The sequence below is a fragment of the Eubalaena glacialis genome, chromosome 12, assembly GCF_028564815.1.
Source record: "Eubalaena glacialis isolate mEubGla1 chromosome 12, mEubGla1.1.hap2.+ XY, whole genome shotgun sequence".
In the NCBI taxonomy this organism is placed as follows: domain Eukaryota; kingdom Metazoa; phylum Chordata; class Mammalia; order Artiodactyla; family Balaenidae; genus Eubalaena; species Eubalaena glacialis.
Window position 1 is genome coordinate 52423173 of NC_083727.1, and position 16209 is coordinate 52439381.

The window sequence follows — 16209 nt, forward strand, 5'->3', positions numbered from 1 at the left end:
ACTATGTTTTCTATTGTATTACTGATTGCTCTAGAAATTACAGCATGCTTATGTACTAGAGTTTTCTAAAGTTAACCTTACCTTTGCTTCTTCCTAGATCATACAAGGACCTTAGGACACTTTAACTCCATTTATCTCCCCACTTCAGTATAACTGTCGTCACACATCTTAATTCTTTTTTGCTTTTTTAATCCCTCAAAACAATTATTTTTGTTTTGTACAGTTATTTTCATTTAGATTCACCTGCTTATTTACCACTTAAAAAAATTCTTCATTTCTTTTTGCATATCATACATTCTACCTGAAATCACTTTCCATTTCCTGTAGTACATCTTTTAGAAGTCCCTTTAATACAGATCCTCTAGTGATGAATTCTCTTCGCTTTTGTTGTCTGGAAGTACTTTTATTTCATCTTCACTTTTGGAAAAAAATATTTTTCCTGGGTGTAGAATTCTAGGTTGTTATTTTCCTTGCAGCACATTGAAGGTATTATTCCATTTATCTTCTGGGGCCCATTGTTGTAAAGAACTCAGCTCTCCATCTGGCTTATGTGAGTGTTCCCTGGCAGGTTTTGTATTTTTAAGCTGATTTTAAGATTTTTTTCTTTGTCTTCGGTGTTCTACAATTTCATTCTGTTGTGTCTACCTGTGGATTTCTTTTTTATTCATCTTATTTAGAGTTTGTTGGGCTTCCTGAATCTGTGGATTAGAACTTTCATCAGATCTGGAAAATTCTTAGCCATTATCTTTTCAAATATAACCTCTGTTCCATTCCTTCTGAAACTCTAATGTTAAAACTTCTCATATTCGCATTGTCTTTTAAACTTCCCTCAATAGTTTTTATCTATTTGTCTCTATGCTACTTTTTGGTGAATTTCTTCTGACATATCTTCTGGCACACTAATTCTTTCTTTAGCTATATTTAGTATGCTGTTAAATCTGTTTATGTGGTTTTTAATTTTAGTTATTGTATAGAAGTTAAATTTGGTTCTTTTACAATTTTGCTATGCTATTTTTTATAGTTTTCTGTTCTCCAGAGATATTTTCAAACTTGTTCTTTATATCTTTATACATAGTATCACACTTGCTTTTAGAATCTAAGTCTGATAATTGAAATATCTTAAGTATTTTTTTTTAAAGGAAACATACTTTAATAGCCTTTTCAGATAATTGTGGTTATTTTTTTGATATTGTATGGAAATTCAACAAGTAGTCATTTCTTTTTTTTTTTTTAATTTTATTTATTTTTATGGCTGTGTTGGGTCTTCGTTTCTGTGCGAGGGCTTTCTCTAGTTGTGGCAAGCGGGGGCCACTCTTCATCGCGGTGCGCGGGCCTCTCACTATCGTGGCCTCTCTTGTTGCGGAGCACAGGCTCCAGACGCACAGGCTCAGTAGTTGTGGCACACGGGCTTAGTTGCTCCGCGGCATGTGGGATCTTCCCAGACCAGGGCTCGAACCCGTGTCCCCTGCATTGGCAGGCAGATTCTCAACCACTGTGCCACCAGGGAAGCCCAAGTATTTTATTTTATCTATTTAATTTTATTTATTTATTTTTGGCTGCGTTGGGTCTTTGTTGCTGTGCGCGGGCTTTCTCTAGTTGTGGCGAGCAGAGGCTACTCTTCGTTGTGGTGCGTGGGCTTCTCATAAGAAGAAAGAAGTGGTGACTTCTCTTATTGTGGAACACAGGCTCTAGTCGCACACGGGCTTCAGTAGTTGTGGCGCACAGGCTTAGTTGCTCCACGGGATGTAGGATCTTCCCAGACCAGGGCTTGAACCCGTGTCCCCTGTACTGGCAGGCGGATTCTTAACCACTGTGCCACCAGAGAAGCCCCGTTTCTGGGATTTTACTGCTGTGTGTTTTTATTGCCCATTCTTGCTTTGGTTCCTTGCTTCCTTGTGTGTTTGGGCTGTGTTATTCACTGACTTTGAAAAATTATTTTGGGGACTTCTTTGAGACCTTTCTCCAGAGATGATTTGTGTTTGTTTTTCCAGGTAACCTGGGAGCACTGCCAGATTGGGTAATTTTTAAACTAACTTCACAGCCTGAAGTTTTCTTGGTTGCCCAAGTTCTGTGAATTTGAGCTGCAAATCTGTGTGAGCTCTGGCTTGTGGCAATATCTTCCCAGGGATTCTGCATACCCCCTCCCCCAGTGTCAAAGCAACTTTCCTTAGAGTCAGGTATGGGCGGGGTAGGGCAGGACAAGTTTACAGCTAGCTTACCCTTACCCTGAGGTTGTAGCCCTTTGGGTGAGCCCTGATCCATGGTAATTCCAAGGCCTAGATTTCACCTATATTTGGGCCCAATTATCCTTTATATATTGTTAGCTCCTCCATACTTTTACTAATCTTACATTTTATCCATTGTTGGTAGTTGTTTTCAGTTGATCCAAATAACATAGTTTTCTATATTCCCAGAAACAAAACTCCAAAGAAATTTAGGATGCCACATTTCTTCTAATCAACATTCAAAATATGGCACTGACACTGGTTTTATCTCAAGCTCTTTAACATTTTCAGAAATAGTCTAATGCAAGGTACATACACAACATTACGAGTTGGAATAGAACTTAGAAACCAACAAGCTGAGATTTCGCAGGTGGTCCAGTGGTTAAGACTCCGTGCTTCCACTGCAGGGGGCACGGGTTCGATCCCTGGTCCGGGAACTAAGATCCCGTATGCTGAGTGGCAAGGCCAAAAAAAAAAAAAAAAAGCCAACAACCCTACCCGCATTAATGGCTTTGGAAGATGAAGCCCAGAGGCATTGAATGGGTTGCTCAGAGTCCCATGTGAGTCAGGGGCAGAACGAGGATTAGAACACCAGCCCTCTCTGAGTCCTGTGTTCTCACCACTCCCTGCAGCTCATTGGGCAATGTGAAATCATGTCAGTTCTCAGTGTTCATTTCCCAGATGAGGAAATGTGGATGCTCGACTTCTTTTTCACGTCCTCTCCCAGAAGTTCCGCATAGAATGTTTCCTGTCATATTCTGAAGTTTTACTGCTTGAGTATTAGAGGAGGAATGTTTTGAACCTTAGACACAAGCCAATATTATGGCTTCCCCAAAGTTAACTAAATGAGCAACAAGTAAAATGCTAATGTTTTAAACTAATGTAATAAAAATATACTATCAAAACAAAGTTTATGTGAATAAATCTAGAAGTTATCTTTGATTTTGCACTTTCTCTCTCTAATCACCTTAATTTCACCTCCAAAGTACACCTGAATCCAACCAATTCTTTCTGTCTTCACTACTTTCACCCTAGTTCAACCACCTATGCCTCTTGCCTGGACCATATGATAACCTCCTCACTAGTATTCTTTTCTCTATTTTGCCTCTCCCCATCCATTCTCTGTATAGCAGCCATACTTAATTTTATAAAATAAAAACTGGGTTGTGTCTTTCTCTGCTTAAAATTCTCTGATTGTTTCCATAACTCTTAGCATAAAATCCAAACTTTTTAATCTGACTGTATTTATTTACTAGGAGTGCTATAACAAAGTACCACAAACTGGGTGTCTTAAAACAACAGTTCTGGAGGCTGGAAGTCCAAAATCAAGGTGTTGGAAGGGCCATGCTCTCTCTGAAGGTTCTAGGGTAGGATCCTTCCTTGACTCTTCCTAGCTTCTAGTGGTTGCCTGCAATCCTTGGTGTTCCTTGGTTGTAGACATATCACTCCAATTTCTGCCTCCATTGTCACATGGGATTCTCCCTGTGTGTTTGTGTCTGTGTCCAAATTTCCCTCTTCTTATAAGGACACCAGTCATTGGCATTAGGGCCCACTCTAATCCAGTATGGCCTCATCTTAACTTGATTACATCTGCAAATACCCTATTTCCAAGTCAAGTCCCATTCACAGGTACTGGGAGTTAGGACTTGAACATGTCTTTTTTGAGAGGGACACGATTCAATCTACAACACTGACTTAGAAAGCCCTCATGATTGGGCCCTGATCACCTAGCTAACCTCATCTTGCATCCTTCTGCCTCTTGCTCATAATTCCAGCCACTCTGGCTTCCTGGTTCTTTGAAGAAGCCAAGCTTTAGGAGGCTTACACTGACCACTCTGTCTCCTTCGAAAGTTCTTTCCTTAGCCTCTCTCTCTTTTTTTTTTTTAATAAATTTATTTATTTTATTTATTTAATTTTTGGCCACATTGGGTCTTTGTTGCTGCGTGTAGGCTTTCTCTAGTTGTGGCGAGCGGGGGCTACTCTTCGTTGCGGTGCGCGGGCTTCTCATTGCGGTGGCTTCTCTTGTTGCAGAGCATGGGCTGTAGGTGCATGGACTTCAGTAGTAGTTGTGGCATGCAGGATCAGTAGTTGTGGCTCGTGGGCTCTAGAGTGCAGGCTCAGTAGTTGTGGCGCACGGGCTTAGTTGCTCCGCAGCATGTGGGATCTTCCCACACCAGGGCTCGAACCTGTGTCCCCTGCATTGGCAGGCGGATTCTTAACCACTGAGCCACCAGGGAAGCCCTCAGTCTCCCTCTTGTCATTCAGGTCTTGATGTAGGTGTCACCTCCTTATCAGCCTACCCTAGTCACCTGGTCCCTTTTTATCACATCCCCATATTTTACTTCTCAGAGTAGTACTTATCACAATTTGACATTTTTGTTGTGTTTCTTATTTGTTTCCTCCACTTTGATATTACCTCATCAAGAACAATGACCTTATCTCCCCCATTTACAGATGTATCCTCAGCACCTACAACAGTTTCCTGCACACAGTAGATGCTCAATAAATATTTTTTGAGTAAATGACTGCCTCATGGAATGAATTTTTTTCCCTTTTTAGACTTAGCTTAAATGATACAACTTGGAAAGGGCAGCTCTTGCCTAAGCAATACTTAACGTACTGGGAACATTTCTTAAAGGGGATCATGTGCAATGTGTAAGGTAGGAGGGTGGGTCTTCAAAGATTTGGGAAGATGTGATCCCAAGTGGGTAAGTGTAGAAAATGTAGATGGGTCCTAGAAGAAAGATGGGCAATTTCCCTTTCCTGCCATGGCTACATGAACAAGAAACTTGGAACTCATTTGTATTTCTGGAATTTCTAATAATAAAATTACAATACTAGCAGCAATAATGATCAGAAACACTTATTGAGTTCTCACTTTGCAGTAGCCCTATACTAAATGTTTACACTTCATTCTTGTCACATCCTTGTGAGAAGGTGCTGTTATCCTTACCTTACAGATGAGGAAAGGTAGGCTCTGAAAGGCTAAGTAGCGAGACTTAGGACAGGGTTAGTGAGTGACTAAGCTGGGCTTTGAACCCAGACTCAAAAGCTAGTGCTCCATTGTATGTGCCCACTGCTATCCTGAACTTACTTTAGTTTTGCTTTGCTGCTTCATCCTCTGCTGATGTGCAGGCAGGCTCTACACATCTTTATACTCCCCCAACCACATTCTGTATCCTTCATTTACCAACCTCTTGTTGTCAGTCTAAGAAATACTCTTTAGTCAGTACTTCTGTTTCTCCACACTTGCATATTTCTAGAAAAATACTTGAATTTTACATCAGCTGATCCCTTCTTCTTTGGTGTGCCCTGGCCATACATCTCAGTTTGCAGACAAATCCCCTCCCAACTCTTTGTAGTGATTTTCTAGCAAATGTCTTAGAGAAGGTCTTCCCCTGAAGACAGCAGGAGCAAGAAACTCTCCAGGCCCATATTTTGGATCTGTGAATGGAAAAGAAAGATGAGCTGATCCCAGCTTCCCCAGCCCCTTTGGTGAGACTCCAGCTGGCAGGGGCCGCCTCTACCCCTCTGCTTCATCCCACCATGATGCTTTAAGAAGGCAAAGCACAGCCATTGGCAACCATGCCCTGGATGAGGAGTCGCCATACCCATTTGATTGAGGTTTTGAATTTCAGGTAAAGGTGTCAACTTTGCCAGCATCCGTACAGGGCTGTTGGCTTTGAAGGCCAAGGATTAGCTCCTGCATGTCAGAGCAAGGCATCCTGGGCAGCAAATCTTCTTCCAGTCTTATGCAGCCAAGAAAGAGGCCTCTCCTCCCTCCTTCCTCTTTATTTTACGCAGTTTATTCTGCCAGATTCTGTTTTGAATATTTTTAAAATAAACTATATATTAGAACAGTTTTAGGTTTAGAGAAGGGTTGCAAATATACAGAGGATTCTCATATACCCAACACCTAGTTCCTCCTATTGTTAACGTCTTACATTATTATGGTACATTTGTCACAGCTAGTGAACCAATAATAATACATTATTGTTAAATAAGGTCCATATTTTATTGAAATTCATTAGTTTTTCCCTATTTTGTTTGAGAATCCATCCAGGATACCTCATCACATTTAGTCATCATGTCTCCTTAGGCTCCTCTGGGCTGTGAAAATTTCTTAGACTTTTCTTGTTTTTGATGACATTGGCAGTTTTGAGGAGTATTGGTCAAGTATTCTATAAAATGTTCTGCAACTTGGGTTTTTTGAAGTTTATCCCATGATTAGAAGGGAGTCATGGATTTTTGGAAAGAAGATCTCAGAGGTAAGGTGCCATTCCCATCACGTCATATCAAGGGTGTGAACTATCGACATGATTTATCACTGTGGATGGTGATCTGGATCCCCTGGCTGAGGTGTTGTTTGACCAGTTTATCCACTGTAAAGTTACTTTTCCCCCCATTCCCATACTGTCCTCTTTGGAAGGAAGTCACTATGTGTGGCCCACACTTAAGGAGGAGGAGTTATACTCCACAATAAAATATTTGGAATTTTTATACATGGGAGATCTGTCTATTCTCCCCATGTATTTATTTAGTCAGTCACTCATTTATGTGAGTATGGAGTCATGGATATTCACTGTATACTTTAAATTATAATCCACTACTACCTTCTTTATCTGTTGTTCATGTTGCTCCAGGTTTGGCCATTGAAAGCTCTTTCAGTTGACTCCCGTGTCCCTATGACCTACCCCTCTCCCTTTTCTAGGTTAGCTTACTTTTGATTCATTCTTTATATTAAGCAATGAGATAGAAATTTCAGAATGCTGAGTCAAAGGATATTCCTACTGATGATTTATCCTCTTACCGAAAGAATATTTTTTAAAAGTCATATACCACCCACAGTTGCATGAGATTCCTTCTTTGTTCAAAAGTCCCAGAAGTTGTTTTACAGGTTGAATGAATATGTAAGGTTTTTCCTGAAACCAGCTGACTTATTCTAATCCCTTTAATTGCTTCACCTGGGCAGAAATTATGGGCAGAGGTAACAGCCAACTATATTATTTCTTTGGAGTTGGGTTCAATGGACAGATCCCCCTCTAATAAATATTAAAATAGTGAGCAAGTATTAAAGTTAGGGTCATTATGAAGTTTACATGAACAGTAAACAGTGTCTGCTATCTAAGTCTTAGCTGCCGTCATCCTCCTCCTCCTCCTCATCATCATTGTCATTTTTCTTGGGAAGGATCACACGGATCTTTGTGTCATTTACTTAAAGAACACAGGGGGGAAAATGACGACTTACTAATCCTGTTTATTTTCCCCCACCAACATCGTTATCTGTATGTTGGGCATTGAAGGGCTTTAAGCCTGTAAAGGAGGATTTAGCCAAGGTTCTTCCAGAGCCTGCTGCCCACAGTCCTTGGAGACTGTCACCACCAGCCTCTCCATCACAAGCTGTACCTTCCTAGAGATACCATTCCTAGAGAGACCACCAGGGGAACCCTTGGTGCATGACCTGGGAGAACAGGCAGGGTGGCCGCAGCCCTCTTCACACTTGGCAGATGAGGAAACCCTGCCATAGTCATGGTGACTGAGTCACAGGAGTTTTCCCACCTACTCTGTCCCACCACTGAAGTTTCTTTTAAATTATTTTTATAATACTTAGTATGGTATTGCTACATGATGAGCCTTTTAATTTTTTCAAATGCTAAGCTCAAATTAAGATGAACTATCTATTGTTAATTGCTGCTTCTGATTAACACAGGATCTCTAGCAAGAGCCCCAGACTCTGCACACATACAGCCTTGTGTAGCCAACATGCTCACTTTTGGCCTGTCTCCTTTTAAATTCATTTCAATTAATTTAAATTCATTTCCACACATCCCACTGTGCCCTCAATGCTGCTCAGCAACCACATTCCATTCCCCCCCACGGCCTCCCACCCTCCTAGTTCATTAACCCACCCTCCTCCACCCTCACACACAGCTTCCAGCATCACTGAGCAATTAGAAGCCACTGCAAAAGGCCTTCTGTAAGCTCCCACCTCCACATCCACTCAAACCCAGAGCCTCATATTCCTCCTTCCTTCCTACTGCAGTAGATGAAAAGTCCTTGTTTCTTTCTAAGGCCATAGCCCAGTTCATTAAATCTCATCCTCTCTCACCTGTTCAGAGTCTCAATGCCAGCAGTTCTCCACACACTCCCCTGTATCATCAATTTTTTCCTCTCTACTGGGCTATTTCCACCAGCATTAGAACATATTTCCCCCTTCTCAGAAACAACAACAAAAAATCTTATAAAAATTTAAAAAAATAGGGCTTCCCTGGTGACGCAGTGGTTAAGAATCCACCTGCCAATGCAGGGGACATGGGTTTGAGCCCTGGTGCGGGAAGATCCCACATGCTGTGGAGCAACTGAGCCTGTGCACCACAACTACTGAGACTATGCTCTAGAGCCCAAGAGCCACAACTACTGAGCCCACCTGCCGCAACTACTGAAGCCCGCGTGCCTAGAGCCCGTGCTCCACAACAAGAGAAGCCACCGCAATGAGAAGCCCGCGCACCGCAATGAAGAGTAGCCTCCGCTCGCCGAGACTAAAGAAAGCCCGTGTGCAGCAACGAAGACCCAATGCAGCCAAAAATAAAAATAAAATAAATAAATTAAAAAAAAATTTTTTTAAAGTAATTGTGATAAAAACCACATGGCATAAAATTTATCATCATAACCATTTCTAAGTGTACAGTACAGTAGTTTAAGTATATTCACGTCGCTGTGCATCCACCTTCCAGAACGTCTTCACCTTGCAAAACTGAAACTCTATACTCATTAAGCAACGGCTCTCCCTTTCCCCCTCCCTCCATCCCTTAGCAGCCACCATTCTTTCTGTTTAAGTGCATTTGACTACTCTAGGTCCCTCATATAAGTGGACTCATACAGTAGTTGTCTTTTTGTACCTGGCTTATTTCACTTAGCATAATGTCCTCAAGTTTCATCCATGTCGTAGCATGTGTCAGAATTTTCTTCCTTTTTAAGGTTGAATAATATTTCCTTGTATGTATATACCACATTTTGTTTATCCATTCATCTGCTGATGGACATTTGTAGTTGCTTCCACAATGACCATTATGAATAATACTGCTATGAACATGAGTGTACAAATATCTCTTGGAGACACTGCTTTTAATTCTTTTAGAAGTGGAATTTCTGAGTAATTCTATTTTTAATTTTTTGAGGAATGCACCATTTTACATTCCCACCAATAGTGCACAAGGGTTGCAGTTTCTCCACATCCTCATCAACATGTGTTATTTTTAATTTTTTTTTTTTTTATAGTAGCCATCCTAATGGGTGTGAGGTGGTATCTCATTATGGAGCAAAAATCTTTCAGTCCTACTTTTCCTGCTGCTATGGCTAATTGGCCACTCCTTTTTAAGACAAGACTCCTTGTAAGAGTTGGCTTTACTTCCTGATCCAGTGCCTCTCTTCCCACTATTTCTTAAGCTTATTCCAATCAGGTTCTCATCCCACCTACTGCACCACAGCCTCTCTTGTCAAAAAGTTGCTACGTGGCCACTTCTGGTCCTCCTTGTCTGACCGAGCATTTGACATGGTTGGTCACTCTCTTCTCCATGAGACACTTTCTCCATCTTTCCCCACAGTGCCACGCTCTCCTGCTCTTCTTTCTACCCCACTGGATGTAGTTCCTGGTTTCTTTTGCTGGTCACCCCTCTCTCTCTGACTTCTTCATGTTGGAGTCTTTCAGGGATCAATGAATGGATCCTCCTCTTCTCCACCTACCCTCAATTCTCTGATGATTCATTCATTATCATGGCCTTAAATATCAACTCACTACTTACGATTCCAAAATTAGATCTCCGTTTAGACTTTCCCCCAGAACTCCATAGTCCAGTATACGTACCTGCCTACTTACCATCTCTTCTTGGATCTAAGCATCTTAAACCTGACATGTCCAAAATCAACCCCTGACCTTCCCTCGTTGTCTCCACTCTCCCCTCCTCCTTCCCCCACCTGAAAACTCCCTGGCCCAAACCCTCGGAGTCATCCTTGACTTCTTTCTTTTTCTCTCACACACTACGTCCAGTGTGTCAGAACGTCCTTCTGGTTCCACCTTCAAAATCTGTCCAGAATATGTCCCCTTCTCTTCACCTCCACTGCTCTCACCCTGATCCAACCTACTATTGTCGCTCATCTACTGTAGATTAGTGGTCCTCTCACTTTTGCTCCTTTCATCTCTTCTCAACACAACAGTCAGAAAGATTGTTAAAAATGTCTGTTTAGATTCTGTAGTTTCTCTGCTCAGAAGAGCTCAGAGCAAAAGTCAAAGAACTTACAGTGCCTTGCAAAGCCCTGTGGTTTTACCACCTCTCCAATCTCACTCTTGCCTCCTTAATGTTGCACAAACACTCCAGGCATGCTCTGCCTCAGGACCTTTGCCGTTGGTATTCTCATTCACTGGAATGTTTTTCCCTTAAACACTGGTATGACTTAAATGAATGAATGTAGAATGGTTGGATAACTAGCAGTAGGAATACTATTTCTCCGTGACTACTATTATTATTACATCCTAAAAATCCAGGAATCAAGTTAGGATATGGATGGGGATTGCATATACATTAACAACAGAATGTCCACCCTTGCTACTCAAAGTGTGGTCCATGGACCACCAACATCAGCATCAGCCTTTGATGGTCTCCACTGCAGGAAATAAACCCTGAGAAGCATGTCACCTTTTGGAAGAATGGCTCCTGCTGTCTCTTCTAGCAGGACCCAGTGATCTTTGTGAACAGAAAACTCAGCAGAGTGAGCAAAGCTTCTGGATTGGTCACTGGGTGGCTGTCAGGAAAGACCTGTCCACAGGAACCTCAGGAGCACAGGGGTCAGGCTGGGAACTGTCCCCCACCCTGCATCCTGCACTCAGGAGGCTTATAGGCTGCAATTCCTCACACCTCTGTGTGTCCCACACCCGCTGCCTGACACAGTCATTTCCTGGGTGGCTCCACTGTAAGGACGGGGTGAAGAGCTGACCTCTGGGTGTGAGCCAAACTCGAATCTGAAGTTCAGCCCCCAAAGCTGCACAATAGAAAGGTGTGGAAGAATGACAGAGTAGCAGTGGTTAACTGAGCCCAGGAAGGATCCTGGGAAAGTGTAGAGAGCATCTCCAGATTTTCATTGACTCCCTGGGTTCTCTCTTGCAGCTCAAGTCTCGGGTTCTCATGACGCCTTTAGCCCTCTCACCCCCGCGGAGCACGCCGGAGCCGGACCTCAGCTCCATCCCTCAGGATGCAGCCACCATACCCAGCTTGGCAGCGCCACAGGCTCTCACAGGTAGGTGAGGCGAATGAACTCCAAGGCTGGGATGGCCTCCCCGCCAGCTAAAGTTACTTTGTGAACTAGAGAGCTGCCACTGAGGTCGCTCAAATGAAGGATTCAGTGTGTCAGTTGGACAGTAGATAGGATGACCAAATTCTCTGAGAACAGGAGTTTAGTGTCTCACAGCTTGGATTATTTAAAATTGATTTTCAATGCATCTTGGGTTCAGCTGGTTGCTGTGGGTGGGTGGAGGCTCGAAAGAGTGGTTGGCGGCCCAGACTTTTATCTTCAGAGCCACGTTAACTTTGCAGCAACAGCGAGCCTGCTCACCTTGAAGAGTTTCTATCCCTGTGTTTGTACTTCCAGATCTCCTAAGGATCCTAATGCCCCTCAATCCCACCCAGTGCCTTCCAATCCAGTTCAGGGTGGAGCTCGGGCCAGTCTCTCTCATGGGGCATCCACCAACCAACAGTTCCATCTTAAGAGTAACAGCAGTCGGATGGTGTCTCTCTGTCTCTCTCTCTCTCTCACACACACACACACAAAACGTACACACACACACACACATACACATACACATCCATAGGTCCCCCTCATCACAAACCATCCCCAGCCCCATCCCCCTTAAACCCCTCAGTGCCCTCCTGATGCTGTTAGGTAAAGACCAAATTTTGTAGTATGGCCAACAAGGCCCTGCTCTTAGTCTTTAGGGCCCACCATAGGATCGTAACATATTCTCTTTCCTTCTTCTGGAATGATCTTTCCTCTGGGGTCAACCTATTCCTCCCTTGTACCTCAGCTCAGGTACCTCCCTCCAGAAACCCTTCACTGACTTTCCTGCCAAAGTTCCCAAGACAGGCTCTCCTAGCATCTCCCTAATGTTTCTCACAGCCAAGGTCCCACATCACTTCCTGTGATTCTCTGAGTAGGTCTGTCTCCCCTTCTGGGCCCTAAGTTCTCTGAAGTCAGGGATTGTGTAGATTTTCTCTGTAGGGCCTAGCACACTGCCTGGCATGAAGGTCCCTTAGCAATTAGATTTTCCTTAATCATGTGGGATTAGTCGAAGAAGGAAGCCTGGTAGAGTGAAAAGAGCACAGGCCATGACATCAGAAAGACGTTGGTTAAAATCCCTATTGCACCATTAATTACACTTTCTGAGCAGCCACTAACCACTTTTAACTTCAGTTTCTTCTTTAGTAGAGGAAGTAATAATATTTAATTCTCAGGCTTATCTTGAGAATCAAACAAGATAAAGGATATACAGTGCCTGGAATATAGTAGGTGCTCAATAAAAACTAATTTTCTTCAACTTTGTTGTTACTGTTTAATCCTTCCAAAGTCATATTGGTCTCCTCTTAAAGTCCCTTTTTAACACTCCTTTGCACTAGTGGCCCCGAGGGTAAGATGCTCATACCTGGGCTGGGGGGAGGGGGAGACATAAGAGGAGTCATTAACATGTGGAAGAAAATATGACACCTACTATTAATATTTCTTTTTATCTCATCCTTTAAAATTTTCTATTTTTTGGTTACATCTTTAAAATGTATGTAATACATTAATACAGTTGAGAATGTATATAATCTATAAATAAATAAACACATGTTGGGGCATGTGCTAAAAATTCTTTTACCAATGGGGTATATTAGTTTAAAAGTGTGGGGACCATTGGTTGGGCTCACCTAAATGGACTGCTGAGTGTTCATTATCCTGAGATTGTAAACAGAATTCTCTTTAGAATTTCATCGAATATATAGTCTTTGGAGTAATTAGCAACATGTTGATTTTTTTTAATTACTGAAGGTTAACCAAAAAAATGGCAAACATTATATATAGCTTGATAGCTTCCTGGGAGGAGAAGGGAAGATTTTGTGTATGTTCCCAGCACATAAATACATTTATATACATGGTCCACAATTGTCCATAATTGTCTACAATTCAGATTTGAGTACATCGGAGGGGACATGCCTATTTCTTCCCAACCAGGAGGCCTTTCTGAGAGCAAGCCCTGGCAGCTGGAGGTGATTGACTCTATTGCCTCTTTTACTTCTTAAGTTGGGAAGAACTGGTCCCACTTTGGCCTTTGCTTTCCCAAGACCAGGGCCAAGGGGGCATGGCTGAGGCATCCACAGTGTGCACGGGAGCCACCCCTGGCCTGATGTGCTTCGATGCTGAGGGCTTTGTGGGTCTGTTTCCACAGTCTGCCTCTACATCAACAAGCAAGCCAACGCAGGGCCGTACCTGGAGAGGAGGAAGGTACAGCAGCTCCCCGAGCACTTTGGGCCCGAGAGGCCGTCGGCTGTCCTGCAGCAGGCCGTGCAAGCGTGCATCGACTGTGCCCACCAGCAGAAGCTGGTCTTCTCCCTGGTCAAGCAGGGCTACGGTGGTGAGATGGTGTCAGGTAAAGCCCTGGAGCAGGCTGTATGAGGAGGGCCGTGGGTGTGTCTCCAAAGAGGAAAATAGCTGTAATCAGGCTTAGGGGACTGTGGCCAGGGTCTGTTCCCCATCTTCTGGGCTCCAGGGTCCTTAAATGAGCCTGTGTGCCGAAGGTGTCTCTTGGGGCTTGAGGAGAAGATACTTCCAGATCTGGATAAGAAGACTGGACATCTGAATCCTCTCCCTTGACTTGCCTTTTTCACCTCCCACTTCCAACCCATCAATAAATCCTATTGTTCTAACTGCAGAATATATCCAGAATCCTTTCAGAATCAACTTCAAAATATATCCAGAATCCTTTCACAATTCTGGTTCTTTCAAAATCTAAGTCAGATCATGCCCCTCCTTTTCTCCAAACCCTCAATGGCTCCCATGTCACTCTGAGAAAAAGCCCACATCCTTACAGGGGCCCCCAGGTCCTATGTGACCTGGTCCTGGGAACTTCCTTGATCTCCTGGGCACTTCTATTGAGTCCCAAACTCTGCTCTGGCCACAGTGGCTTCATTCCTGTGTCCTCCAACCATGCTCCTCCTGCCTCAGGGCCTTTGCACCTGCTGTTCTCTCTTTCTGGAATGCTCTTTCCCCAACTGTCCACATGACTTGCTCCTGGAGTTCCTTCAGATTCCTACTCAAATGCCACCTTATCAAAAAGCCCTTCCCTGACCACATATCTAACACATCAGCCCTTGTCACTATTTATTCTCCCTTCCTCTGCTTTATTCCTTTATTCCTTAACACCATGCAGGGAAGTGGGGAAAGTTCATGGTCTAAACCCCATCTCACAGGACATTTTTTTTTTTTAAACAAGAGCCTTCAGGGTCAATCCCATCTCCCATTGTCACCACCCTCCTCCAGTTTCCACCCTGACCCAACAGCATCCAGAGGGAGTGGAAACTGTCACCACAAGTCTGAGGCAAAATTGGGAGCTCTGCCCCCTTCATATGTTTCCCCGCAGAGGCTCTGTCTGTCTTACCCGAGACTCTCCACATGCACAGTGGTTGTCACCACCTGCCCTTAAGCCCTGGAGCTCCAGGCCTTTGCAAGATGCTTTGACTCCAAGGGGACAGCCTGGTGTCTTCTCTGGCCCAGCATCATAGACACAGCCTCCGTATCACCAGGGAAAAGGGATACAATACCCCAGCCACGGGGCAGCGCAGGTGACCTTGCTGGCTGGCTAAGAAAGGGTCGGGGAGAGGGGCCTTTAACGTGGCTGCGTCCTGAAAAACCAAAGCATAAGTGTTTTATTTAACTCCAGATTGATCCCGAGGGCTTGCAGATGGGGAGATTTTCCAACATAGCTTCACCAGCTCTGATTGATTCAGCCCTCCTTCTGGAGCTCCCTCTGAGCAGGAAGCTGGGTCTGACTTGCTGGTAATTGATTAAAATAGAACTTGGCAAGGTCTGGGTGCATGTGTCTGACCCAGGGTGACTTTTAAGAGACTTCAGCAGATGTGGGCAGAGACAGGACAAAGAAGTACTGCACCAAGGGAGGCCAGGAGGAGAGTCCTGCTGTTAGGCCTCTGAGAGCTCCTTGGCTGTTCTTCTCCTGGTTTCTGTCTGAGAGCCAGGTTCTTGATCCTGGGCTGCCCTCTGAGGTTGAAGGCCTTGTCCTTTTCCTGGCTAAACAGCAGGGCTCAAGACACAGACCCAGTGCTAAGAGAAAGCTCCTCCTGTACCGTGTGTCCCCACTCTTGAGCGAATCCCGTCTGAGTTCTTTGTGGCCCCTGCCCCCCAAGCTGGGAGAGCTGACCCCGTTCTCCCTGCTCTCCTGCTCAGCTTTTCTGTGGCCTCAGGGGCCTCAGTGCTGGGGAGGAGGCTCTGCAGTGCCTGGCACCAATGCATGAGCGGGCAGAGCCCTGCCAAGTTTCCCTTGGCTGAGGGATTCCCAGGAAGGCCAGAGCTGAGGACTTAGTCATGGAGAATGCAGTAGCGCTGAGGGGCCTCCTCATGCCACCGCCTTGAGGTTGTGAGGTGGCAAGGTGGGCTTTCACGTTTCTGATGGTGATGTGGCAGCCCAGCAAGGTGGCAATAGCCCCAAGGTGGTTTAGGGAGGGACTCAAGGAGGAATAGTCAGACTCTCCCACTCTCCACCTAGAACCTGATCCTTAGGGCACTGCTTTCTAAACATCCCCATGGCACAACATGTAGAAAATGGTGACACTGGTGCTGGTACCATGTGCTAAGGGAATTTAACCTGCTGTGGCTGGGCCTTGGGCCACCCCAAAGGCTGAGGGGGAATAGTATCTCAGTACCCATGACCCATTCCTAGCACACC

General features: G+C 44.2%; 1 protein-coding gene across 2 annotated transcripts in view; it reads left to right on the forward strand.

Annotated features, from left to right (window-relative positions):
* The window catches only part of SCML4 (Scm polycomb group protein like 4), a 58633-nt gene that overhangs the window by 8313 nt on the left and 34111 nt on the right, over window positions 1–16209 (forward strand). For both annotated transcript variants that reach the window (XM_061207292.1, XM_061207293.1), the window contains exons 2-3: window positions 11387–11516; window positions 13699–13899. In XM_061207292.1, coding sequence (XP_061063275.1) covers window positions 11387–11516; window positions 13699–13899 — 331 coding nt within the window. The remainder of the gene's footprint in view (window positions 1–11386; window positions 11517–13698; window positions 13900–16209) is intronic.